Consider the following 27,778-nt stretch of genomic DNA (forward strand, 5'->3'; position numbering starts at 1 on the left):
GTGGTCAAGGGGTTACACGCTCGTTTAGGAAGAGAGATGTCCTGAGTTCAAATCCAAGTTAAGGCAACTCATGTTTTTTTTTGTTTTTTGTTTTTTTTTAATTGTTTAAGCCAAATAAACAATGAATTACATATCAGTGTTGCAATAAGCCTTATAGCCAATTTTTACTACAGTTATGACACTATAAACAACATGGTGGCACTATACAAAAACAAATTGGTTTACAATCTCACAGCCTTCACCTTTCTGACATTCTGAGACTCAAAACAAATTCAGCGCCTTCTGTGATTTGATTTAATTAAAAATGACCATGATATTGCAAAAATTGTACCTAATGACTTGCTTATTATTAACAAAATATAAATATATATAACTTGTTATCAAGTAATGATACTTTTCAGCGATTTAGGTCATGACCTTGTTTTATTTTTTCAGGATGAAGCAAAAAGACATATCTTACTTCACTTAAACTAAAAGAAATAAAAAACAACAATAAACAACAATAAACACAGCATTATATAACAACATTTTATTTCTATATAGCGCAACTACCTGATTCTGTGAAGATCGAAGTGTTTAACATACCCTAGGTGATTTTTAAATAGGACAATTACATGGAGGTTGTAAATGTTAAGCGTGATCTCTTGAAATATAGTGCACAAATACATAAAACATTAAAAGTAAGCATTATGATACATTGCAAAACAGGTCCCTGGGTTCTCTTTTAGATTAATAAAATGTATAACTATGAAAAAAATCACTCACATTATAATTGAAATTAAATTTTAATATATTTTATTTTAGAATTATTACAAAGACAGAAATTGTGTGTGTGCCGTATCTTTTGAAATAACAGTGTGTTCCGTACCATTTCAACATAACTTTATGAAAATATGCTAAAACATCACTGCATTCACTCGATACATTGGACATAGTAAATATATTAGATTTAACATGTATTTTTCTATGAAATAGTGTCAAAAAACATATGATTTGTTAGAAATTGCTTGTTATGACAAATGAGTGTGTACCGTTCCCCTCGGCCCAGGCTATGAAAAGAAAACTGTACTCGAATGTTCGAAAAAACCATTCAGGGGTTTTCAGAATTTTGATATACCATAGATAGCTAATATAATTACGGGTACTCTGCGCCTTATCTGATCAAAATCGGTTGAGTAATAAATAAGTTATGAATAAAAAACATACCTGAATCGGATGAAAAATCGGCGTGTTCCGTACCCGAAAAGTCACGTGGTATGGCCACATTGTATGACTGGTATATATAACAGTAAATGCAGTTATGACTGGTATATATAACAGTAAATGCAGCTATGACTGGTATATATAACAGTAAATGCAGCTATGACTGGTATATATAACAGTAAATGCAGCTAGGACTGGTATATATAACAGTAAATGCAGTTATGACTGGTATATATAACAGTAAATGCAGTTATGACTGGTATATAACAGTAAATGCAGCTATGACTGGTATATATAACAGTAAATGCAGTTATGACTGGTATATATAACAGTAAATGCAGCTATGACTGGTATATATAACAGTAAATGCAGTTATGACTGGTATATAGTGATGTTCCGATTGTCGCAAGTCGCTGATAATCAGTTACTGTTATGTAAAGCGACAATAATCGATTCACAAAAAATTGTTCTGCGACGTCGTCAAAAATGTTTAAAGTATCAAAACGAATTAATTCTGACGGTAATTTTCTTTTAGGAACACCTCGCCGATCGCAAAAAAATTATCTCAGAGACAATTTGGAGTTGAATAGGATCACAATAGAAATATAATGTGATGTGAATGTTATTATTTGACATCCATTGGAAAATTAAATCTATTTCGTGAAATAATAACTAAATGATAGGGTTAAAACTGTGTTGAAAAGTGCTAAATGAAGTTCATGTTACTGAATATAATCAAGTGCCTTGGGAAAAAATGCTTCTTCCCCATTTATTTTTAACGCAACTTTAATCGGAAAGTTATCGATTATGTCCCATCCGATTGAACCGATGATCGATTGGGACAAATTTCATCCGATTTCCATCACTACTGGTATATATAACAGTAAATGCAGTTATGACTGGTATATAACAGTAAATGCAGTTATGACCGGTATATAACAGTTAATGCAGCTATAACCGGTATATAACAGTAAATGCAGTTATGACTGGTATATAACAGTAAATGCAGCTATGACCGGTATATAACAGTTAATGCAGTTATAACTGGTATATAACAGTAAATGCAGTTATGACCGGTATATAACAGTTAATGCAGCTATAACCGGTATATAACAGTAAATGCAGTTATGACTGGTATATAACAGTAAATGCAGTTATGACTGGTATATAACAGTTAATGCAGTTATAACTAGTATATAACAGTAAATGCAGTTATAGACGGTATATAACAGTTAATGCAGCTATAACCGGTTATATAAACAGTAAATGCAGTTATGACTGGTATATAACAGTAAATGCAGTTATGACTGGTATATAACAGTTAATGCAGTTATAACTGGTATATAACAGTAAATGCAGTTATGACCGGTATATAACAGTTAATGCAGCTATAACCGGTATATAACAGTAAATGCAGTTATGACTGGTATATAACAGTAAATGCAGCTATGACTGGTATATAACAGTTAATGCAGTTATAACAAGTATGTTTAACCTTGGTTTAAGGCATTCACAACTAGAACACATGTAGCTTTATAATTGCACTAAAGCAGTTGTGACTGGTAAGTGTAAACTTGTTTAATCAAGACATGGTATCTTCGATGTGATCATTACTGGTATTCATCATCACTGTATCATTTGTCAAATAATCTGTATCATCAAATGTCCGATATGGTCCAGTCTGACGTAAACATGGCAGGCACTGTAAAATATACATAAAAATATTTTATATGAGTATAACTTACTATATTTACATTAAGGATTATAATAGCATGCTGGTTAAAATGGATATTGTGTCTATAATTTGTAATAATTACTTTACATTTCTAGCTTTAAGTTAATGTAGTAGTGATATTTAATATATTATCAAATAAAAGATGACAAATAACTTTTTCCATAATAACCCTCTGCAGATAAAACTATATAAGGTGATAGGGTCTCCAGTCTAAATTTCTCAATTTAAAACAGACATGTCATATATACAATAAAATTACTTCACGAAAGAGTATTAGTTATACACAATAGAAATCATTCTGACAACCAATTAAACAATGAATTTTTAGAAAAACAATAAAACAAAACAATAAATAAATAATTAAATAAATGAGCACCTTTAACCAGAATTCTATTATATAACACATAGGTTTTTAAGTAACAGTAAAAATATCATCCCAAGGAAAATACTGGTACCCAAAACATTAGGAGGGATGATATTAAATCTGCTGTTACTCTTAAACGTATGTGTTATTTATTTTATTGCCCCAAACAAATACTTCATATAAGATTTTATTTTTTACCAATGTAACAGTACAAAATTTTTAGTCTTATGGTACACTCGAATTAACAGTCAGAATAAAACTTTCATTGGCCTTATAATGGAAAATCAACATTACAGAAATAAAGAGTGGTTATAAAACCTGATATCAAACATTACTGAACTTTACTCACAGTAATTTGTGGAAATTTTTTATATTTAAGGCTTTGATAAATACACATTTTATATATCACATGGATTGACAACCAAATTAACAGCCTAATATTGGACACAAAAAATGTAGAATTACAAACCAATAGGACATGGTGTTGGACACAAGACCAGAAGAATTAAAATAAAAATATAAAAGAAATAGAAAAGAAATTAAAATTAAAAATTAAATAAAATCTAATTTGGAGAAGGTCTTTAGATTCATGTGAATCATATAAAATGGACAAATAAAGACCAACATATTAACAAATTACTGTGACTGAAAATTCTTTTGAATCAACTAAACATGTAAAGAAAAATGTCATATGTATGCCAAATACAAGGGCTGTCCCAGTAAGTCATTGACAACAGTGTTGAAATACATAATACTCAATAAGCTTCTAACATTTTTTTTACCAGTTAATACACAATTGCTGAGTGTGAGTGACCATGCAAAAGAATACCCAGCATGATATCATCAAATAGTTTTTAACTTTTAATAAGATGATCATAGGACTGGTGTTATTCAACACTAAAAGCAGATATAGATAACCCTCTGCTGGGCTGTGTCAGTGTCAAAAGTCACAATTTTTATTGTGCTCATATGGGCACAGTATGAAGTAAAACATGCACTGTAAACATATTTGTTTTGTGATTTCTTTGAAATTTTGCCATATAACATCAGACATTCATAAAATGTCAGCGTCATAACATTGGGCAGATTTTGTATTTTATTGACAACTTATTCGGTTTTGAAGATACTGTAAAATAATGATTTTTGGCATGGGCTGCATCGCACACTTCAGGTCTTTATAATTACTTTATCATCTGCTGTATGTACCATTTCTTGAAATAGTGTTTCTTATTTTACTACAAATTAATGGAGATACACTTCAATCTTGTGCAAGATTATCATAGGTTTCGGCTTAAAATTTTATATTTAACAGCCATTGTCCACGACTATGTGGGACAGCCCTCATATCAAAAACAAAATCAAATATACAACATGCACAAAGAATTTGTTACTCTGATACTATACTGTAATATACTTCTGGTTATGAATGTATAAAGTGAACTTTGGTAAAACTGGAATTAAATTTTCTGTTATTTCTTTTCATTTAAATTTCATTTAAATCAAGCCCCTAACCAGTATTTTTTTTTTCAGATTACAGTAACCAGAAGTATTATAAGTTTGTGTATCATACAATATCCAAACCACAAGATAAGAACCTTATATCTATGAGGAAGATGCTGTTAGTGGGAAATATTCTCCTAGATATGGTATAAAAGGTGTCTTCCAGATACACTGTAAACAAAAAATTAATTTCATTTGTCTTTATAATATTATATCTACTGGTATGATAATGGCCATTTCAAATGGCAACTTCTCAGTTGTACAGATACGCATTTAGCAGTGAAAATATTCTCTCTTTTTCTTTCTTTCCCCCCCGCCATTTCCAAATAATTTTTTGCAATTTGCGGTATTGGCAGAAACCCTGTTGATAAGAATCCCTTCCAAAAGCCTGTACATATACTTCACTGTTTCAAAGATAAATATTTTATATGGAATTCATTCCTTTTATATATTTAAATTGATCATGTATCCTGTTCATCAACCAAATATGTGAAAACAACATTACTACTTCCCCTCCCCTCATTGCCGTCATAAATAGTAAAAGCAAGCCTGTTTAATCCATTGCATTTTACACCTTCAAATAATAAAAGCTCACCTTTGAAAAAACAAGTACCATAAAATATCATGCTCGAAGTTAATGATCAACATACTAGAATATAAATGTAGCAAAAGAATATTTTATTTTTGCATACTATTTTATGCTATAAAAACAATAGTTATCACAGCACATCCTTCCCTTAATAAAAAAAAAATAACCCTCGTCTTGAATGCAAACAAAAAAAATGTATTGATACAAGAGTGTTTTTAAAACATTTTATTGCTCAAATAAGTTCCTCTGTCATAACTGATTAGTTATTATTGCTTTATCTATCATTTTTTTGTGAAATGTTTAGACCTTTCATTATTCCAGATTTAAAACCTCAAGAAGTTCAAGACATTTCTTCCATATTCTACAAATCATTATCATAGCATTATTTTCTTACTATGAGTGTATAAAATAATTTTTATATATAGGAGATCAATAAATAATGACCAACATTTTAAGGAATCTGAGACAGTTTTTATTGCAAGAGAACATAAATGATTTTTTTTCACAATGTGCAAGAGTGAAACAAAGAACTTGACAGATGGGTTATAAATGGCTATCAGTATAATAGGCCTGAGATAATTACATTATTGAGAATTTATCTCTGAGCACCAACGCACTTATAACATGTCCTTGATACTCTGATAGATTTTTTTAATGCTTTATATTATCCAAACACTACATGTATTAGGACCATGAGATCATGAGGCAACTTTCAAGTTTTGCTGCAGGAAGATCACATAAGGTATTATTTCTATATGCTACCTAAATAGCTTCTAAATTTAAAATACTACAACATATCCTTTCCCAACACATTTTAAGGAGTAAGTGGCTAGTGATCCAATTGAAACATCAGCAAGAAAAGACTTAGGTTGCAGCATTTCATTTAAATATTAAAACAAGGACAAGTTGATAAACACAACACCTCCTCCCCAGATTCTTGTCAGGAACAATTTTTCAAAAAATTCAGTTATGAACAGAATAATTGCCCAAAAAATTGTAAATACAGTTATATAATTTGACATTAAAAGAGTCATGACGTTTTGTTAATCTGAAAAAATATAAGTTGGCATGTCATTGCTATTTGACGAAATATTCCTTGCCTTTTTAGATTAACCTTGTACGGACAGACAGACAATTGATTCAATTACTATATGCCCCGGGACATAAAAACACGATAAAATGTATTGCTTTAAGTAATAATATTCATCATTCAAAGTATCAAACTAGGTTGTACGCATTCAATATAATTAATATATACTGGTATGTAACAAAACAAAACTATCTATGTCATTCAATAAACAACTAAATGTCCGGTAATTAGTAACGACAGATTAGTCAACCATAACCACCAGCAGCCAATAGCATGTATATGGAACTAGGAGATGAATGTATCAATGTGGCCTTCATGTGGAATATGTGGTCATTTTATAGGTTTAGCAAGCAGCGTTAATAATGCCTTGATATGAAGACAGAAACTGCTATCATTATTTCATTTCTTCATCAATGGTGCATGCTAGGAGTTAAACCATTCCCTACTTATTATAGATGCTACTGATTTTAGTCCTGCTGAATTTCTTAAAATGGACTTGTAAACCTTCCATTTTTGAAACTGTTCATTATCAATATGAAAATAGTTGATCAGCCTCAGGTCAAACTGCACAAATGTGAACACTGACCTGGCTCTATACTGGTGACAAATGTGAACACTGGCCTGGCTCTATACTGGTGACAAATGTGAACACTGACCTGGCTCTATACTGGTGACAAATGTGAACACTGACCTGGCTCTATACTGGTGACAAATGTGAACACTGACCTGGCTCTATACAGGTGACAAATGTGAACACTGACCTGGCTCTATACTGGTGACAAATGTGAACACTGACCTGGCTCTATACTAGTGACAAATGTGAAACTGACCTGGCTCTATACTGGTGACAAATGTGAACACTGACCTGGCTCTATACTGGTGACAAATGTGAACACTGACCTGGCTCTATACTGGTGACAAATGTGAACACTGACCTGGCTCTATACTGGTGACAAATGTGAACACTGACCTGGCTCTATACTGGTGACAAATGTGAACACTGACCTGGCTCTATACTGGTGACAAATGTGAACACTGACCTGGCTCTATACTGGTGACAAATGTGAACACTGACCGCGGCTCTATACTGTGACAAATGTGAACACTGACTGGCTCTATACTGGTGACAAATGTGAACACTGACCTGGCTCTATACTGGTGACAAATGTGAACAATAACCTGGCTCTATACTGGTGACAAATGTGAACACTGACCTGGCTCTATACTGGTGACAAATGTGAACAATAACCTGGCTCTATACTGGTGACAAATGTGAACAATAACCTGGCTCTATACTTGTGATAAATGTGAACACTGACCTGGCTCTATACTGGTGACAACAGCTAGTTTCCAGTTCCAGCAGGTTAAAGGGTTAAGTATTTGTCTATTTGAAGTTGAAGTTCAATCAGAAAATCTGTCTAATATCTTTACAGTTCTTTTATTGTAAGTGTGAAAAGTATGCAAACTCGAACACTTTTTTTTCAAATTACAAACTTAACATGTAACTGGATCTGACAAAATATCAAAGAAATCTATTTTATTTGTATTTGGTTGGGAACAGTTTTTCACCATAAAGAGAGGATGAAGAAATAAAATATTATCAACAATTTTCTCCAATACATTTAGGCATAAAATGCTGCTTACAAAGATTTAAAATGTCATATACCACTGTGAGGACCACACTGTGCATGGTACTATACAAATAATATATGGCTAGATTTAGGAACCTTTATTTAGTGGAGGTTTCAGTAAGTGGCCATGTTTCTCCAAGTGCTGGTAATAATGGCTTCAACCAACAACACTGTAATGTGACAAGTGGTTAACTTTATATATCTCTACACAATGCAATAAACTAAGATAAGGTACAAATTTAATTCACAATTAATAGTATTTATCACATAAATCGTGGTGCCAGAGTGTAATAAAGCCATTTAATAAAAATTAGTTACACTTAAGTGTAATAACACTTTGACGTGACATCATTTGAATTATATATAAACATTGCGTTAAAGCAATAATGTTAGTGTTACACTATAATAAGGCACGTCAAAAACCGGTCTTATGTATATTATGTGATAAATAGAATATTATATTTGTGTAGATTCAATTCTAAATTTATTGAACTCGTTGAATAAAACAGTATTATGCTGGCCAGAGGCTGGCATGATATGATTTTATTAAAATCATTCAATAAATTTAGTATTGAACCTACACTCATTCAATATCCTCTATATATACAATGAAATAAATTGATAAAGCATCAAATTTATTCACAATTAACATAATAGATAGTTAAAGTGGATTGGTTTACAATGGGCACTTTTTCCAAAAGAAATTTCAAATATTGACAAATTTTATGAAAATTTTATTATCTGGAATTTCTTATAAAATATTACTTGAAGAAAAAAATATTGATAAAGTTCTTAGTGATTTAGTATAAACATGAACATTTACATGATGAATAATAGGACTGTGTTCTTACACATTTTAATATTAAATCTGCTACATATAAATATGTTATATCGAGTTATGTTTCTCATACTTGACAACAACATTCATATATACTTGTTTCATGGTTAATTGTTATGTCTGACATTTAATGCTAACAACCTAATTTATTATTGTAATAAAGATCTTTCATGATAGACCAATTCACTTTAAGTACAAAAGTAATTCGCAAATTAATTGTGTGTATGCAACATAAGAAATTACATTATGAACTACGTAAACAACATGATATATTGATAAGGTATAACAGAAATTATCTATTAACTGTATGTATACAATACAAGTAATTGATAAAGTAAAAAAATAAAATTCACAATCAACTGTATATATTTATATATAATACAATAAATTAATTTAGAAGAAAAGTAAGCCACGATCAACAATCTATATACAATACAAGTAATTGATAAAGTATAAAAGCAATTCACAATTAATTGTATGTATACAACACAATAAATTGAATAAGTGATTACCATAACTACTTTCAGTAAAAACAATCCTGTATTCATTGATTAATAACAATTAATTAATAAGTTACTCGATAATGCAAAATTAACTATGATTAATTGATTAATTTTATGCATATAACATAAATATAACTCAATTAATGCGTTTGCATGCATGAAAAAATGCCTCCCGACAATTACTGATTATCCTTTGTCAGTAATAATATTCAAATAAACTAGAACTCCGCGAGTCGGATGTGTCGCCTTGTGAACAATGTAGTTTAGGAGAAATGGGCCGGACAAAAATGAAGTATGAAAAATAACAAAGGGCAATAACTAAAAAAATAATAAGTGCAGAGCAGCAGTTTCTGTGCACTGCACTTCTTATCAATAAGATCTATCATTCTATGATGTTTCAAGTCCATAGCTTTCATACTTGAGGAGAAATGACCAGGACAAAAATAAAGTAAGAAAATCAACAAAGGGCAATAACTCAAAAAATAAGAAATGCAGAGTATCAATTCTTATGCACTGCACTTTTTCTTATTGAGATCTATCATCCTATGAAGTTTCAAGTCCATAACTTTTATACTTTCGGAGAAATGGCCTGGACAAAAATTAAGTATGAAAATTAACAAAGGACCATAACTCAAAAAATAAGAAATGCAGAGTACCGGTTCTTGTGCACTGCACTTCTTCTTAATGAGATCTATCATCCTATGAAGTTTCAAGTCCATAGCTGTTATACTTAAGGAGAAATGGCCCGGACAAAATTAAAGTACGAAAATAAACAAAGGGCAATAACTCAAAAAATAAGAAATGCAGAGTACCTGTTCTTGTTCACTGCACTTCTTCTTAATGAGACCTATCATCCTATGAAGTTTCAAGTCCATGGCTTTTATACATTAGGAGAAATGGCCTGGACAAAAATAAAGTATGAAAATTAACAAAGGGCAATAACTCAAAAATTAGGAAGTGCAGAGTACCGGTTCTTATGCACTGCACTTCTTCTTAATGAGATCTATCATCCTATGAAGTTTCAAGTCCATAGCTTTTTTAGTTGAAGAGAAATGGCCCGGACAAAATTAAAGTGTGAAAATTAACAAAGGGCAATAACTCAAAAAATAAGAACTGCAGAGTACCGGTCCTTGTGCACTGCACTTCGGGTTATTGAAAGAAGCATGCATACCAAGTTTGAAGTCAATCAGACTTATAGTGACTGAGTTATGCTCCGGACAAGCTTTAGGGGACGCCGCCGACGACGCCGACAACGACGCCGATGCCGACACAGACGCCGCCGACGCCGCCGACAAAAGTAACCCCTATATGTCACCTTTTCAAGGCGACACAAAAAGTACATTTAATGGCATTAATTCATTCATAAGCAGTACAACTTCCACAAGATTCAAACCTACAGTGGTGATGGTCATTAGATTTTGAAGTTAGTGACCCAACTCTTATCCGCTAGCATTTTCTACATTATTAGAGCAAAACAGAAATTGTATTTGTTACTCAATCTACTCAGTATCTAATGTTATCTCTTACAACGTAATAAAATTCTGAATTTAATATGTTTAAACTTATGATCTGTTCTGCTATGCTCTTTGCTGTATCTTTTACATTTGCACTGGCAATTCTAGTGAAAATTTCAAGAAATGGATATCAAACATTATTATACTATAATAATACACTGAAACACTTTGAAAAAAGTATCAGTAAAACTGTAAAAGTCAGCCTGCATGACGTAACTAAAATGTTGTAGACTGAGATAGGGTCTGTTCATGGATGACAATAGCAAATACAAGATACCATCCATGCCTCCAAGCGCTGCAGGCATAAGTAGAACTTGAATTTAAAAATGGTGACCAGCCTGCATTTTCAAAGTGTTTGAGTGCAATAACCAAGTAAACAAACTGAATTTGACACATTTGAAAGCTTTAACTATTAGTTGTGTGCCTTTGCTTTAGTAATCTTATCTTTTAACAACCTATACGCTATAAACCTTAAGTATTTTAGACATATGGTATAATAAAGATACTTACGGGTATTTTCTCTAAACTGTTACAACCCATAACAATTAAACAATACCATGCCTGCAAATAAATCAGAAAGATCATTGCAAATAGTTTATTGCCAGTTGTCTTTTTTTAATCCTCTTTTTTTATAAACTGATATGAATAACCCTTCTTTGTGCATTTTATCAATAAACAAGAGTTGCCTGTAAGACAATGCACTTGAATATTCTCATTGCTTGACAGTAAGAAAAGGGGCATAACTCTGTAGCTCAGAATTATGGATGTAATCATGTAAGATAATCGCAGAAAAAAAGTGTGTGAAGTTTCAACCCATTTTCGTCAATAGTTTTAGAAATACTAACTTGGTTAAAAAACTTAAGTGTGATGCAAATGCAGACATTCAAGTAAGTAAACTCTAAGCTCTCCCTGTTCTTTGAAAAGGCAAGCTAAAACATGAGTATATAATCAATATTTACAGTGTGACCTTGAAGTTTATGAAAAACAGTATATATTTTATCATATTCAGTCATTTAAAAGGAATGGTGAATGTAAAAATTCAAACACACGCCATAATGTCTTGAACATTCTGACTGGTCAAAGAAATAAAACATTTTCTCCTAATTGTCCTAAAATATTTTCATTTCAACAAAGGTGAAAATGTACTAATATTTAACACAAACACTATTTACTATTTTGGATGATGTTATGCAGGGATGACGGTACAAGCATCAAAGGTAATTTACACATTTTACATTAACATTTGATTGCTTATTGGTGAACAGCTTTTTTCCATTAGCAACAATGATTGATCATTTCTATTGTAACCAATGGACCTAAAGACAACTAGTAAAGGAAAAGAAAAGTACCTGAAAGCAATTTAACAAGAGGGCCATGATGGCCCTGAGGTAGCTCACCTGTATATAGCCCCCCCCCCATCCCCCCCCGGGCCAATTTTTACCCAAGGGCTTTTATTTGTTTATTTGAACAGACTTGGTAGACACCCGTAAGAAGATGTTTCATGCTAAACATCTAAGTTCTAGCTCATTGGGTTTTTTAAAAGAAGATTTTTTTAAGTTTTTACTATATGCATATAGGGAAAATCTATGACCCCCTGGGGGGGCCAATTTTCATTTGAACAAACTTTGTAGATATTTACTTAAAGATGTTTCATGCTTAATATCTAAACTCTAGCTATTTGGGTTTTTTCAAAGAAGATTTTTAAGTTTTTGCTATACACATACATGTATAAGGAAAATCAATGACCCCCTGGGGCGGGGCCAGTTTTGACCCCAGGGCTTTTATTTGCACATACTTGGTAGACACCCATTAGTGCATGTTTTATGCTAAATATCTAAGCTCTAGCTCTTTGGGTTCTTTAAAAGAAGATTTTTTAAGTTTTTACTATATGCATATAGGGAAAATCAATGACCCCCTGGGGCAGGGCCAATTTTGACCCCAGGGCTTTTATTTGAACAAACTTGGTAGACATTCACTAGAAGATGTTTCATGCCAAATATCTAAGCTCTAGCTCTTACAGTTCTTTAAAAGAAGATTTTTTAAGTTTTTAATTTATGCATATAGGGAAAATCAATGACCCCCCGGGGCGGGGCCAATTTTGACCCCAGGGCTTTTATTTGAACAAACTTGGTAGACACTCACTAGAAGATGTTTCATGCCAAATATCTTAGCTCTAGCTCTTTGGGTTCTTTAAAAGAAGATTTTTTAAGTTTTTACTATATGCATATAGGGAAAATCTATGACCCCCTGGGGCAGGGCCAATTTTGACCTCAGGGCTTTTATTTGAACAAACTTGGTAGACACTCATTAGAAGATGTTTCATGCTAAATATCTTAGCTCTAGCTCTTTGGGTTCTTTAAAAGAAGATTTTTTAAGTTTTTACTATATGCATATAGGGAAAATCAATGACCCCCTGGGGCGGGGCCAATTTTGACCCCAGGGCTTTTATTTGAACAAACTTGGTAGACATGCACTAGAAGATGTTTCATGCCAAATATCTAAGCTCTAGCTCTTACAGTTCTTTAAAAGAAGATTTTTTAAGTTTTTACTATATGCATATAGGGAAAATCAATGACCCCCCGGGGCGGGGCCAATTTTGACCCCAGGGCTTTTATTTGAACAAACTTGGTAGACACTCACTAGAAGATGTTTCATGACAAATATCTTAGCTCTAGCTCTTTGGGTTCTTTAAAAGAAGATTTTTTAAGTTTTTACTATATGCATATAGGGAAAATCAATGACCCCCTGGGGCGGGGCTAATTTTGACCCCAGGGCTTTTATTTGAACAAACTTGGTAGACACTCATTAGAAGATGATTCATGCCAAATATCTAAGCTCTAGCTCTTAGGGTTGTTTAAAAGAAGATATTTAAAGATTTTTCTTTCGGTTGCCATGGCAACCAGAGTTCTGCATGGAATTAAATTCTTTGAGCAATTTTTAAAGGTGACCACCAAAGGAACATTCATGTGAAGTTTGGATGAAATTGGCTCAGTGGTTTATGAGGAGATGTCATTTAAAGCAAAAGTTTACGGACGGACGGACGGACGCCAGACGAAAAGCGATCACAAAAGTTCACCCTGTCACTTTGTGACAGGTGAGCTAAAAATTCAGGCCTGTACTTAGTTTTGAATTTAATATCACTCATGATTGAGATAAGACTGCTGATGTTAAACTCTGAGATAATGGATTTCACCTTTCCTTTTTACCACACCCATGCCTCTTCACATGATACCAGTACTGGTAATTCCAGGAAAAGAACTTTCCATTGTCAGGCTAAGATAGAACACAACAATCTCTGTACAGCAATACCCTTTTGAGGCACACACTTCAGTTGTATCTAAGGGGTGTGGCTCTGGTGAGGTTATTGTGGAGTTTTACTTTTGAAGGAAAAAAAAACTATCTTGATTTAAATGGTTAACTGTTCTACAGGTGACCACTTTGCAGGATGTACTGTGTGTTTACAGTTCCAAAAATGGAAGCTGGACAAGTTTATTAAAGAAATTCAGCAGGACTGGGGTTAAGATATTTATACTTACCAGATAAATCAAGAACAGTAAATATGAATAAACCAGTACTTATACTTACCAGATAGATCACAAAGAGTAGATATGCAAAGACCAGTACTGAGATGCCCAGATATATAGCCCAGTGTGAAGGTAGACCTTGAATGAACACTACCACAAAGAACATATTAATACCTATCACCACCACAGTGAGAAGGCAAGCTATAGTCTTCATTACACTGAAATAAATAAATCAAAATTCAACTGTCATTTTCTGCACACTTTTATATTATAACTGTATTCTTACATTTTTTAAAAAAAATATTAGTAATATTGTCTTTGGTATGTTCAGTATTTAAATCAAACAGTTGCCATTAATGCTCCACATGTTAAATATCTTAAACAGATACTTATCAAGATAAATGGCCTTTGATGTACTATTTTTAAACAAAATATTGTAGATTGTAAATGAACTTACACAAATATAACATTCTATTATATCATATACCTAAAATAAGATAAGAACTGTTAATAAAAAAAGATCACTTTTTTATTGATAAGCTCAAGGTGTAATGCTAACATTAAGCAAATATTTATGCATGCTTCAAATTAATGTAACATAAAAACATATGCAAGGCTATGCAATACCATTTTTAGAGTTGAAAAAGTGGCATGGGCATGTGATACTTTAGCCATTCACAGTGTTCAAATGTCATATCTGTCTCTCACAATATCTTACCATTGTATTTATGGATTGCATGGAATTTAAAAAGAAAATGACCAATCTAAAATATTTGAAAATATAACTGTATACTCATATAGCTTTGAAATTAGCAAAATATATTTCTAAATATTGACACCTTTCACTTTTACACTCATTAAATTCACTTGGATGGGCATAATGTCATTTTAATTTCAAAAATGGACTGTTTCAAATTTTAGATAGGGCAAATATAAAAGGTTTTAAATTTTTTGTCTTACATTCCATTAACAAAGGATCCCATGAGATTTTTGGCACTGGTAAAGGTGAGCACCGGAATTAAGGCAAAAGGAAGCTGTAAGCTCATGATCACATTAAGCAGGTCGTTCATGTACGTCAGATCCTCAATACCCTCAAATACTGCCAGCAGGATTGTGGGTAATATTGCAATTGACCGTGTCAACAACACTCGTTGCCATCTCTTCCATTTTAAGTCTAGAAAACCCTGTATAAACATATCCAAACATTCATTTCATTCAAGTACAATATTACAGAAAAAAACCATAGGATTCAAAATCAGAAAAAAAAAACTTACATTACACTATGCTAAACATTGTTTATTTGAATAAATGCTCAGATAAAGCCATTATAAGTACATGTGTTTGATTAAGTGGTCTCTGTCACTGGGTGGTTAAGGTCACTGACTTCAAGTAAATTTATAATCCCTGCTTTCCCACTGCTGTGGGTATTGGGTTATCTTTCCAGGAAATTGATGACAAAGTAACAGCTGAAATAATGTTGCAAAAGGTTCCTAAGGTCGATGAAGGAAATTTTCCATATGACCATTTACAGTGTTAAAGTGACTAAAAATTATAACTGAAAATGAAAACAAGAAGCTTCATTGTGAAGAAAGTGAAAAGTTATCTTAATTGTTTCTTCATCTGCATGAACTGTGTGACATTTTGGAGGAAATTCAGTAAATATATTTATGACCCACATAAACCTAAAATTTGGCTAAAAAAACAACAATCTTTGATCATGACTTGATAAGAAGATCTTTTATTCAAGATGCTGCAGTTGTTGCCAAAGATATATTCAAATTACACTAACAAGAAGTAAAGGTATATAAATGATTAACTATGGTTGAATATGATGTTTTCTGCCATACCATTATCTTAGTGCAGTAACATGATTAACATTATTGAAATTTAGTATGTGTTAACCTGTTACTGCAGTAAGGTGATGAATTACAATAACATAATAGTTTACAGGATAAGATAAGAAGCATGTCTATAATACCTCCATGACAAATTGTCCAGTGTATGTCCCAGTCATGGTTGAACTTTGACCAGCAGCAAGAATACCTACAGCCCAGATATACATAGCTGCTACACCAAACTCGCAACCAAGAAAAACACCCTGGAAAAACATACAGTACACTATATATTTGAGCCTACACGTATATAAATCTAATATGGATTGTTAGTTACAAAGATTTTCCTTAAATGTAAAATATTCCAGAGCCATTGATATCAAGTCACTGAGCTAGGAAAGGGTCAACATTGAGTCTAAAACAATAGCCAACTAGGACAAAATCCCTCTAAAAAAATCCAACTGGAAAATAGTCCACTATTGCATTGATTACATAATGGTAGATTCTTTTACTATCTCTTGACTCCAAATTTCAGTGGAAGTATCACTTTGTTAAGCAAACCTTCCCAACCAAATTCCAAGGTGGAATCTATAAACTTCCTATCACACCGACATTTGTAACATTTTAAAACACACACAAATATATGGTAAAATCTTTGGACTGATTAAAGATCAATTTATGATCAAATCTACAGACTCATTCAAGGTCAAATCTATGGACTAATTCAAGATCAAATTTATGGCAAAATCTCTGGACTAATTCAAAATCAAATTTATGGTGGCAAATCTTTTGACAAATGCCAGGTCAAATTTTTTGGTCAAATCTGTGGTTCAAAAAAAAAAAATAACCTGTCTCTTACTGAGACAAACAAGCAAATTCTAGTTACAGTTTTTAACATAAGACAAGTAAAAATCCAATATCATTTATATCATACTTAAAAGTCCTGTATTATATATAAATGTAACATAAAGGGAAATCAATCTAATTTCACTAAAGTAATTAAAAACCTTTTGCTGAATAGCTTATAATTAAAATTATTTCTTGGGGTGTTCATAGTCTAGTGGTTAAGGCCGTTGACTTCAAACCGCTTTCTGCTCTGTAATACGGTAATACGGCTGTGGGTTCAAATCCCACCAGGGAATAAAGTTTTTTTTTTATTTGAGGAAACTATCCATTAGCTTATGAAACATCAGTGGTTCCACTCAGGTGCTTGTGTGTGTCTAAAATAATGCCCAGAGGGGCAATTAAGATAGACCTTAAGGTCTTCATCTACCAGTAAAGCTGGAAATGTCACCATACAAGCTATACTGTGTTGGCGTGACTTAAAACCTGACCAAAAAAAAAAAGATTTCTCTGCAAGGTCAAGAAACCAGTGATGTATAAAGTATAATGCATATACTTACACCTTTAAAAATGTCTACTTCTACCTCTGATGTATTTGTCTGAAAAATAAACAATAATTTATCAAACATTGGCAAGAAGAAAAACCATGACTTTCAATATGATATAAACTTTAACAAAGTAATTCAACTTTTTAATAACTCTAAAAACAAAAAGACTACAGGGTTTATTGTTACCCTTTGTATTTTTTCTCAAAACTTGACAACTTGAAATTTGGACTTGCCATTTGCAACCTTTAATTTAAGTTGATATTAGAAATTACACAATTTATATTCAACAGCCAAAAATAGGGTAACAATAACAACAGAAGATTCAAACTGCATTTATGTGTTGGGTAGGCAAGCTAAGCCAAATTCCATCTCCCTAGCTCGAGAGAGAGAGAAAATCAAATTTTTAATCAAGGGATTGATGGTTCAATCCTCAGGTGAGGCGAAATTTCTCAAATTTGATCTCAGACATTAAGTCTGACATGGAAATTGTCTCTAATGTGGGATTAATACTTAGTCACTTGCTGAGAAATTGGTATTAACTGTAAAGCCTGGGTTAGGTGGACTGACAAGATATGGCTAAAAATGCATTAAGATTGGCATGAAAACCAGTCAAACAACCTTACCACTAAGATCAATGGACCTTTCCGGTTTTTCATGCGAAACATTTAGCCACACCTTTTCCATTCATTGCTAGGTCAACTGCTCACAAACAGTATCACAAACATAACCATGTGTTCTCTTGTGCAAAGCAGATCAACCAGTGAATATATATTATCTCAGTGTAGCAATTGGATAACAAGTTAGCCAATTTACATAAAACTGTAAACACTGGAAAGGTCCATTAGATAATTATAAAGATTGGGAAAAATCAAATGAACTCACATTAAAAATTTCTGCATGAGGATTATTGCTACTTTTACAATTTTCATACTGAAAATAGAAACAACACATGGTTAGCATTTGGTTATTATCATAAAAAAGAACCTAAGATACATACATGTAGAACCTTGAGGAAATTATTTGTAATATTACTTGGTTTGTTATGCTTTTAACAAAAATATAACCTGTATTTTAGTGTTGTATGACAATAAAATGCATTATGGATATACAAGAAAAAAAAACCCATCATTTTTAACCCAATCCTTGTCATATTTTCTTATTCATTGCAAAGAGTTATTAAGACTGGTTAGTTGTCTAGAAAATCTAGTTATGGTAAGTGGACCTACAGCCAGGTTATTGCCAAAAATGTGCAGAAATTAGTAGAAATTAGTAGAAATTAGTAGAAATTTGTAGAAATTAGGGTGAAAACCAGTCAAACAAGCTCTACCATCATTTTTAACCCAATCCTCATTCTTTTTCTGATTCATTGCAAATCTGCAGTGTTATTAAGACAAAAATACAAACATGAAAAAATATGTATCAAGTATTTTCTTACAATCACAGTAGAATTCTTTCCATAAAATCCTTCAGCAAAGACAGCCACGACAAAAACATTGATAAGGAAAGATACAAACAAGGCTATTGTTGCTTCAATAAAAAAATAAAAGTTTGCCTCTTTCACCTCAGACTTCCTTGAGCGATCCACATCTCTTGACTGGAAATAAAATACCAAGGTATAAAGCCTGTAGCTTACAGAGTGTAAAGAGCAAGGTAAAACTTGCTCACAAATAGACTAACAACTCAACAGAACACATAAATAGTACGCCCTTCGCCTATTTATTGATTCTAAGGGCATGAAAACAATAGTAAATTTCACCAAAGGAATTATATTTATTTAATTTTTGCATTTACTTCCCTTTATGAGAAATACTTTAGAATTACTTGCTTCTTTATTAACATACTAGGTTCTCTTCCTAAACATCTGGTAGCTGATATATAAAGAAACTGTAATCAAAGATTTTATCTTAATTTACCATGCAGCTGTTACAATTCTGTACAAAAACACAATCTTGTGCTCGTTAACAAATGTAAAAATTTCTATAAAACTGTTGTCAGTTGAAGTCCACGGTAATGATGTGACATTAAAGAAAAAGATCATAAGATGATGTGTATAAAAGAGTTAAATAATAAAATTATTATATACATCATTTTATTTTCATAAGATGATGTGTATAAAAGAGTTTAATAATAAAATTATTATATACATCATTTTATTTAAACTATATATTCAATTTTAAGGGGTTATATCAGCCTAGTTAATTAAAGATTTGTTCATGTCTGCTTGTATTAATGCATGTGACACATGGCCTACATGTTAGAAAAATATGTACATGAATAAAATAAAAATGCACAATCATACCTTTACTAAAGCTGAATGCAGGTACATGTTATGTGGCATAATAATGGCCCCTATGACACCCACAGCTTGTAGTAGTTGTCGGGGGCCACAATGGTTGCAATATGGTATGAACATTCCTTCCAATAAATCAACCTGGTTTGGTGCAACAGTCACATACTGTAAAAATAAAAACAAGAGCTGTTTTGTAAGACAGCATGCTCAACTACTCTCAGTGTTTGACAGTATGAAAAGGGGCATAACTCTGTTATGTGATATATGTTCATCAAGATAAATGATCGCAGAGAACAAGCATGTGAGGTGTCAACCCATTTCTTAAGTAGTTTTGGAGATACCAAGTTGAACACAAAAACTTAACCAAAGTGTGAAGGTGAAGCCAAAACCAACACTGCCTCTAGCACTCTAACATTGAGTTGAGAACAATATAGCCCTCCTTTTCTTCAAATATAAATGCTCCTGCAGATATGCTGTGGTTATATTGTTATAGTTTCCAAGTATCATTCACCTGCCCCTCACAACTGAGGGATAAAAAAATTGCTAGTAAGGAATTACATTTCTATGTTTCATTGACATTTAGCAAATTACTTATTCAAATTTCTACTTGAAATGTCCCAAAGTGTATGGTATTTCTTTGTACATGATACATGTACCAGTATACATGTACTAGGTAGTAACTCTTTTTTTCCAGATATATAGGATAAACAAGGTTCTCCTAAAATAAGTTACTTTAGGAAAAACTTTTAAATGTCACAATAAATGATGATTTTGAGATGGGAACTGGAGCCTAAAGGGATTGTTATCTGGTCACTTTAAAAAGGTCATATGTTAGGTTTCCACCTTTACAAGTTAAGGAAAACTATAGCTGTTTATCCATGCATTATTTCAAGCAAACAGGTTAAGAGTTTGCACTTTGGTTAAACTGCTAAAATTCTGTAAGCTAGCTGCTTCGATAGCTTCCTGATATGAAAGAGCTTAATGTCTCACAAGGTTAAAGTAAACCACTTTAACTTCTAGGCTAGCACAAATGTCTCCTTTAATATTAAAGTTCATGATGAATTCTTTAAATCTATAAGGAAACATTATTCCTTCACTAAGAAATACATACGTAGATAAACTTATACGAGAAAAACATGACCCAGACAAAAGAAATGTTTTGCTCACATTCCTTAGTTCATATATAGACACTTTTTCATGTTGACCACTCAATGTATAAATTTAACAATTATACCTTGCATGTAACTATTTTTTTTTTCAACCTACTTACAGGTACTCCATTGAATCAAACTTTTTTTTATAATAAAATTTGAATTTCTAACAAAGATCAACTTAGGCAGATATGAAAAAGATAATAAAAAAAATACTCAGAATAAAATAGAAAACTGAATTTTTTGTGCAATTTTTAGCCCAATTAAAGTTCAAGTATTTTTTCACTAGTATAACAATTATCCTGTAAAACAAATTGAGTGAATGATCTGACATTTTGCACACATGTTATTGGTCTAGAATCACATGGAATGATTTATGAATTCCCCCAAAATATTTCTAGTCCCATGATTATGTCAATTAACCTCAATTGAGTCCCTTTATACAATCATGTTTTACTCACTTCTGCATTGGCCCATCAAATCACATGCACATAAACATAATTACCTCGTATCCAAATGAAATTGCCATGACAAGTATAAGGAAGCCAAAGAAAGCTTCCAATTTCCGCAAACCATATTTGTCAAGAAGGAGAAATGTAAATGTGTCAGCTATTGTGATTAACACTCCTGCCCATAGAGGTATTCTGTAATATATACAGGGGTCGGAATCATTAGTAACAAAAAAAATTGAGCCGTGCCACGACAAAACCAACATAATGGGTTTGCGACCAGCATGTTTCTCTACTTGTAATAGAGTTTGTAAGCGAACAGCATGGATCCTGATCAGACTGTGCGGATGCACAGGCTGGTCTGGATCCATGCTGGTCGCAAATTATGTTGGTTTTGTAGTGGCGCGGCTCATTTGTTTACACATCATATGATGTTGATGTGACAAGTCACTAGACTAAATCAGGCATCATATAGATTACATCTCCGCTTGATATGGTTCAACATCAAAATATCATTTCTATATTTGCTAGCATGTTACAATGGTAAAAAATATTAATAAGCCTTGTTTTATGGTACATTAATGCATGTTTGTTGTTGTTGTTACTGCTTTGAAATCAGACACTCAGGCCTATTCTACAACTATACACTCATAATTGATAGATGTAATTATCGTAAGTATCATTATTTTATATAGGTTATTAAATTTCATAAAACATCGTGGTTGATCATATCACATATCAAGATATCACAAGATTAATCTACACAGTACAATGTTTTGCTACAGTGAATGTTTGCAGTAATGTATAAAAAAAATAAAGCATTATTTATAAGAATGAATTTTCAACTTTTCTAACAGAAAAGTTACCAACCACTCAAGGAAAGGTACCATACACCAAAAAAAAGTTAACAACTTCAAAACGGTTACCGCAAAATATAGAGTAGCACCCACAAAAGAAAAGGTAAGACCAATTTAAAGTTACATTGTACATGCCTCCAGATAAGCCAAAATATTTCAATAAAACAAACTTAAAAATATTATTGAGACTTTAAGAATGTAAAAATATTAAAGATTCAAGTAATAATTGACATGTTATATGGGGTTAATGACTGACTTTTTCAATATTATGACTATATTTCTACTGTGTTACTAACACAGTAAGGGTTTGTTTGCACATTTTAACCTCATTTTAGTAATTTACATGAGTTATAAGCGCAATTAATTAGGTGTAAATTGCTTTCTTGTGGTCACTACACATAATTATACGTTAACACATATTTAAAACCATTTCATGAAAATTAGCATCAATCTGGAGGCGTGCTGCTTTAAGACAAGATTAAATTACCTTCCATTAGAGAGAAGATAGAAGGCTATAGCTGTACCAATGACTTCCTGCATGTCAGATCCTGGAAAAAACCACTGCTTAGTTCAGTCTCAAACATAATGTAACAGGACAAGCAACTACTGACTAGATAAGTGGTCTTATATTAGTGTCCAAATGACAGCTGACCTATAAGCGTAGCGTTTAAATGCTATTATAAAAAAAAAATATTCGTAACTTTTCAGATCCTCATGTTTCAAAACCATTAAAATACAAGGGGCTGTTAAAATCGTACACCAGTTGGCTTATATTTCTCATATTTACTGTTTAGTGGTTACTGTGATGCTGAGGCTTGGGTGGCAAGGATAGTTCTTCTTATTTTTCAAATATTCTAGCTTAAATTCATATCAGCGGTTGCCTTAGAAAAACATATGTGCTGTCCCCACAAAAAACATATGGCTGGTCACCACAGAAAACCATATGGGTGACTTACTGGATTGTGCAACAGTTTATATAAATTTGGAATGCCTCCGTTCCAGAAACAAGTTGTTTAACATTCAAGGTTTAAAAACCACTGTATATGACCTAGGTTTTATTCTCATTAGAAGGACAGTTAATTTTCAGTTGGAGTAGTGGTAAATGGATTTGTACCCAGACAGTGTTACCATTCGTCTACTGCCCTCACATACCAATTATAGCTATTTCAACCATTATCCACAATAGAATTCTGGGAACTTTTGGATACAGTCTGCAGCAGACTTCTGCTAGATGCATCCCCGTGACAACGCCAAGTCTAGCCGATAACCGCTGCATCAACAGTCCTAGAATGGTGGCAAGCAGCAATAACCATAGCAACTGTGTGAAATATAAAAGATACAAAATAACTACAAACTGATCATTAAATTGCAATAAATGCTATTGGCGTGGAAAAAAACATCTGTGACAAAAAATCAATGCCTGAATAACACAAATATAGCTATAACATAGCATGTAATTGGTTTGAGACACAAATGCATGTATTTTATATTCTTTTAATGACAAAATCTAAATATATTAAACAACAAATTATGAATCTATCTGTCAAATGCATATTCAAATGTCTCTTTAAAAAATAAGAGTCAGTTAAAAACAATAATGCCACATGTGTTGCCATCATTAAAGTATAAAGGCTGAATAAACATTATCGTGCTTGGTATTGTTATTTATGAGTGCATTACTACCCTGAATACTATACAAAAAACAATGTCTAACAAATGTGTCAGGGCAGGCATTCTTTGGTTTACTGGTCTTAAGTGTTGTAATTATTTGCTTGTATGTAAGCTGATGCTAGTTTGAAACTAGGTGGGATTTGCAAGATGCCCCTGCATCTTTCTGTGAAGAATTTGAAATGCTTGCAAGACAATATTGAGAGCCCTTTAAATCAAAAGTGGACATTGCCAAATTTAAAGCAAAGTTCTGATGTCCCCAATTTTACTCCATTACACACAGCCATCTTGGAATTGCTAAATCACTCTCCCATACCCAATTCTGATTATTTTTACCCCGCCCCCCCCTCAAATCTTGGTGTTAACCAGACTCTAGACTGTTTATTAGAACTTATTTATCTTAAGCTCCATTACAAAAGAATTTCTTGCAACTTATATTTAATATCACTTTCCAGTCTGTTTCCTGGAACTAACTAGTACTGGTGTCATATGAGAATACATGGTCATGACTCTAGTAGAGCTTGACCCCATGATTCCTTAGGGATGAGAGGCAGACACCTTATATAATAACCACTATGTCACCACTCGCCTTTAGATAGTTAACTACTCAATATAAATATTGTGATACTGTATGAACAACAGACATAACAAATTACATGAGAAGTTGTGATAAAAATTGGAGAAGTTATGATATAAAGATTCACAAACCAACACAGTTTACTGAAATATGTCTCACTTTATTAGGCTTCTTCAGTTGATATGATAAACTAGAAAATATACCAAACAGACATTAGAAAGACAAAATATTAATGAATCTCATTTCAAGTGTACAACTTAAAATCAGGCAGCAGAGCAACATATTATGAAGGACGAATGTTTTGGATATTCTTGAGAAGTATTGCTTCAAAGGAGTCTAATTAAATGAGAAACTTAAACAAAGTTGTTACTTTTTTACACAACCGAATTGGAAAAAGGTGCCTGTTCTTAGCCAAAGTCTACATGAACTATGAAAATCTATTGTTTACCTTAAATTGTGCAAGAGATCCAGATCTAAGGTCAGATTCTATATTTCCAGGATCGAGGTATGCTATACTCATCAGAAACCCAGGTCCAGTGAATGCCCATAGCTTCTTAAAGCTGAAACTTGTCTGGAAAAAGAAATAACATAAAACATTGCAAAATTCAGTCAAAAAATTTGACATCCTATTCATATTTGAAAAAAACATCTGATTTGTTATTTGAAAATCTGAAAGTCAAAGTCCCCGGGTATCCCCTGTTTACCGTAGTGTGGGTTGGGAAAAGAGGGTTAAAAATCTAATGGGGAGGTTAACACTGAATGGTGCATAATGAACTTTGTAATAAAAATGGAAGGCAAATTTCAAACTGATTTAGATTGTGCTATTTTTCAATCACAAAATGTACTCTTTTAACTTGGTTAAAGTTTTTATTGCTTTTAAAGTCACACTTTCAATAAAAACTATACAGTTGTAACTAAATTAATGTTAACATATGTCTTAGTCATGTTTTATATACTTTATAAATTTAAACAGAATGATATGATATTTGTATATTTTAACTTTATGTTACAATCAAAGTTATGACATTTTACATTTCAATCTAATATTAATTTCCACTTAGTACTACTGGCATAAATACAGAAATAGGAATACCACATTATTTAATTTCATACATTTACATGCAAAAGTAATGAAACATCTATATATTTAATCATTATATTATGTACATTTATACTTGAATATAATAATGTACATGATATTATATACTATATAACATGCACAAGTGAAAATGCTGGATCAAATCAGCATTTACTTTTGGGACAATTCATTTCCTTCCCATAAATATATTACTACTATAATAGTATATATAATAAATTATTATTAATTGCTTTAACTGGTCACTACCATAATAAGTGTAATTAGAGCTACAATAGGAGAAAATGTGCAAAAACTGAACCCAAAATCAAAGTTGCAGTACTGTATTTTTGGTTATTGACTTTAATTGTTTGTATTTCTGGTGCATAACAGTATTAGTACAATGTACACTCTGAACATTGAAATAACAAATATAATGGAATAAAGGTTGCCTAACTAGTGCAAATGTTATTACTTTCCCTAACTCTGTTCTATCCCTAACTCTGTTGTTTTAGCCTTAAACAGATTTGAAACAAGAACTGCAAATCCCTATTCTAGTGTTCTCCTAAGTAAACTGTGATGAACTTTAGTGGCCTTTTAATGAGGTGGTCACTGGCTGAAATTACCTTGTTCTGGTCCAAAATTAACAATGAAGGCAGGCCAACTAACTCAATGTTATCATTTACCAATATTTAATGCTAAATCATTATTTGGTGAATTACTGTAATGCAGCCTGTATTGACTTTAATGCAAGGACAAAATATCACTATTTTAATATAGCTATTTAAATACATGTATTATACTGACTTAGGTAACTTATTACTTAATAATTTACATTCTCCTTAATTAATTTTGATTAAGTCTCCAGCTTGTAAAATTGATGAAACAATGCACAATACCTACTGGTATAATTGAAATATAAAGTTTGCTATTCAATTCATAAAATGACTGACTTTTATATAATATATAAATACTTACATTTTCTGTTTTTGGAATATGAATTTTTTCATCAAAGTATGTAGATGGTCTAGAAGTTAGTGTATGTTTGTTAGAGTCATCCTGATCTCCATCACTAGCCTCAGAGGAATGATGTCCAGACAGTTCCTCGATCGGGTGAGATTCTGCATTCTCCATTAAGGGCACAACTTGTCTGGCCGAGATAAAGTTCTGAAATATTATAGAGTTAATAATTATGGGCCTTAAGTAAAATATTAATCATTTCTAGCATTCTATTGACTAATCCAAGTTCCTATGTGTGTCTGAAATTGTGTTTCAGAGCTACAAATGTTTTTGTTCACAGGATTTTATTTTTCTCAAGTTTTTGAAAAGCCATCAACACTGTTGGTTTACGGAAAATTGTGTTGTAAAAGGTAAAAATTGGGAATTTTACAGAAACTAATTTCTACTACTGAACACATAACAATCCATGCAGTTTCTCAGTCTATTGATAACCATTTGATTCCTTTTTCTTATATAAGTTATTTCAAGGACTTCCATTTATTTTAAAACAAAATCCTTTTTTGATCGAGAAAATCAAAAACATTTACATCAATGTGTACTGGTGCTAAATCTTTAAGGCAAGAACTTTAATTACTTCAGTGTCTAGTAAACTAGATTTTGCACCAGCATTTGGAGAAAAAATGACATTTCCTTGATGAGGTCATTTTGGAAGAAGTTGTAAATTCTTATGTTAATTCTTAATAGTTTAATAATATAACTTTAACATGATTTCAGGTAAGATATCTTTAGGACGATCCATGTCGGATGATAAACTATTTTCAACTCGTCTTATAATTCAATTCATAAAAGTCTTAAAAATACTTACTTTATGTTTTCTTACTTTTAATTAATCCTAAAACAATAGCTTCTACTTGAAATATAAAATATACGCGATCTAAAATACGTCGTCGTACAAATGGTGTAAATATTTCAAAGGGAAATAACTGATTCACTGAAAATGACCAATAAGGAATCGTAACGGTAATGTAAATAATTTA

At 32.1% G+C, this 27,778-nt stretch overlaps 1 protein-coding gene across 3 annotated transcripts; it reads right to left on the reverse strand.

Annotated features, from left to right (window-relative positions):
* Window positions 1–2,566: 2,566 nt before the first annotated feature.
* On the reverse strand, window positions 2,567–27,740 carry LOC132737893 (natural resistance-associated macrophage protein 2-like). Of its 3 annotated transcripts, none has more exons than XM_060725267.1 (16): window positions 27,607–27,740; window positions 26,760–26,948; window positions 25,155–25,277; window positions 23,614–23,779; window positions 22,949–23,009; window positions 21,661–21,799; window positions 20,014–20,169; window positions 19,150–19,308; window positions 18,597–18,644; window positions 17,727–17,765; window positions 16,470–16,589; window positions 15,452–15,675; window positions 14,553–14,709; window positions 11,478–11,528; window positions 4,898–4,973; window positions 2,782–2,905 (listed from the first exon to the last, which is right to left on the reverse strand). In XM_060725267.1, the coding sequence occupies exons 2-15, from the start codon at window positions 26,913–26,915 to the stop codon at window positions 4,905–4,907; spliced, it is 1,668 nt and encodes a 555-aa protein (XP_060581250.1). In that variant the 5' UTR covers window positions 26,916–26,948; window positions 27,607–27,740; the 3' UTR covers window positions 2,782–2,905; window positions 4,898–4,904. The 3 variants fall into 3 exon arrangements, with proteins under 3 accessions (XP_060581248.1, XP_060581250.1, XP_060581249.1); XM_060725266.1 differs by lacking the exon at window positions 4,898–4,973 and adding an exon at window positions 8,209–8,282 and having other exon boundaries at window positions 2,785–2,905; XM_060725265.1 differs by lacking the exon at window positions 4,898–4,973 and having other exon boundaries at window positions 2,567–2,905.
* Between the last annotated feature and the right edge of the window lie 38 nt (window positions 27,741–27,778).

The sequence above is a fragment of the Ruditapes philippinarum genome, unplaced genomic scaffold, assembly GCF_026571515.1.
Source record: "Ruditapes philippinarum isolate M1 unplaced genomic scaffold, ASM2657151v2 ctg4674_1_1_1_1, whole genome shotgun sequence".
Classification (NCBI taxonomy): domain Eukaryota; kingdom Metazoa; phylum Mollusca; class Bivalvia; order Venerida; family Veneridae; genus Ruditapes; species Ruditapes philippinarum.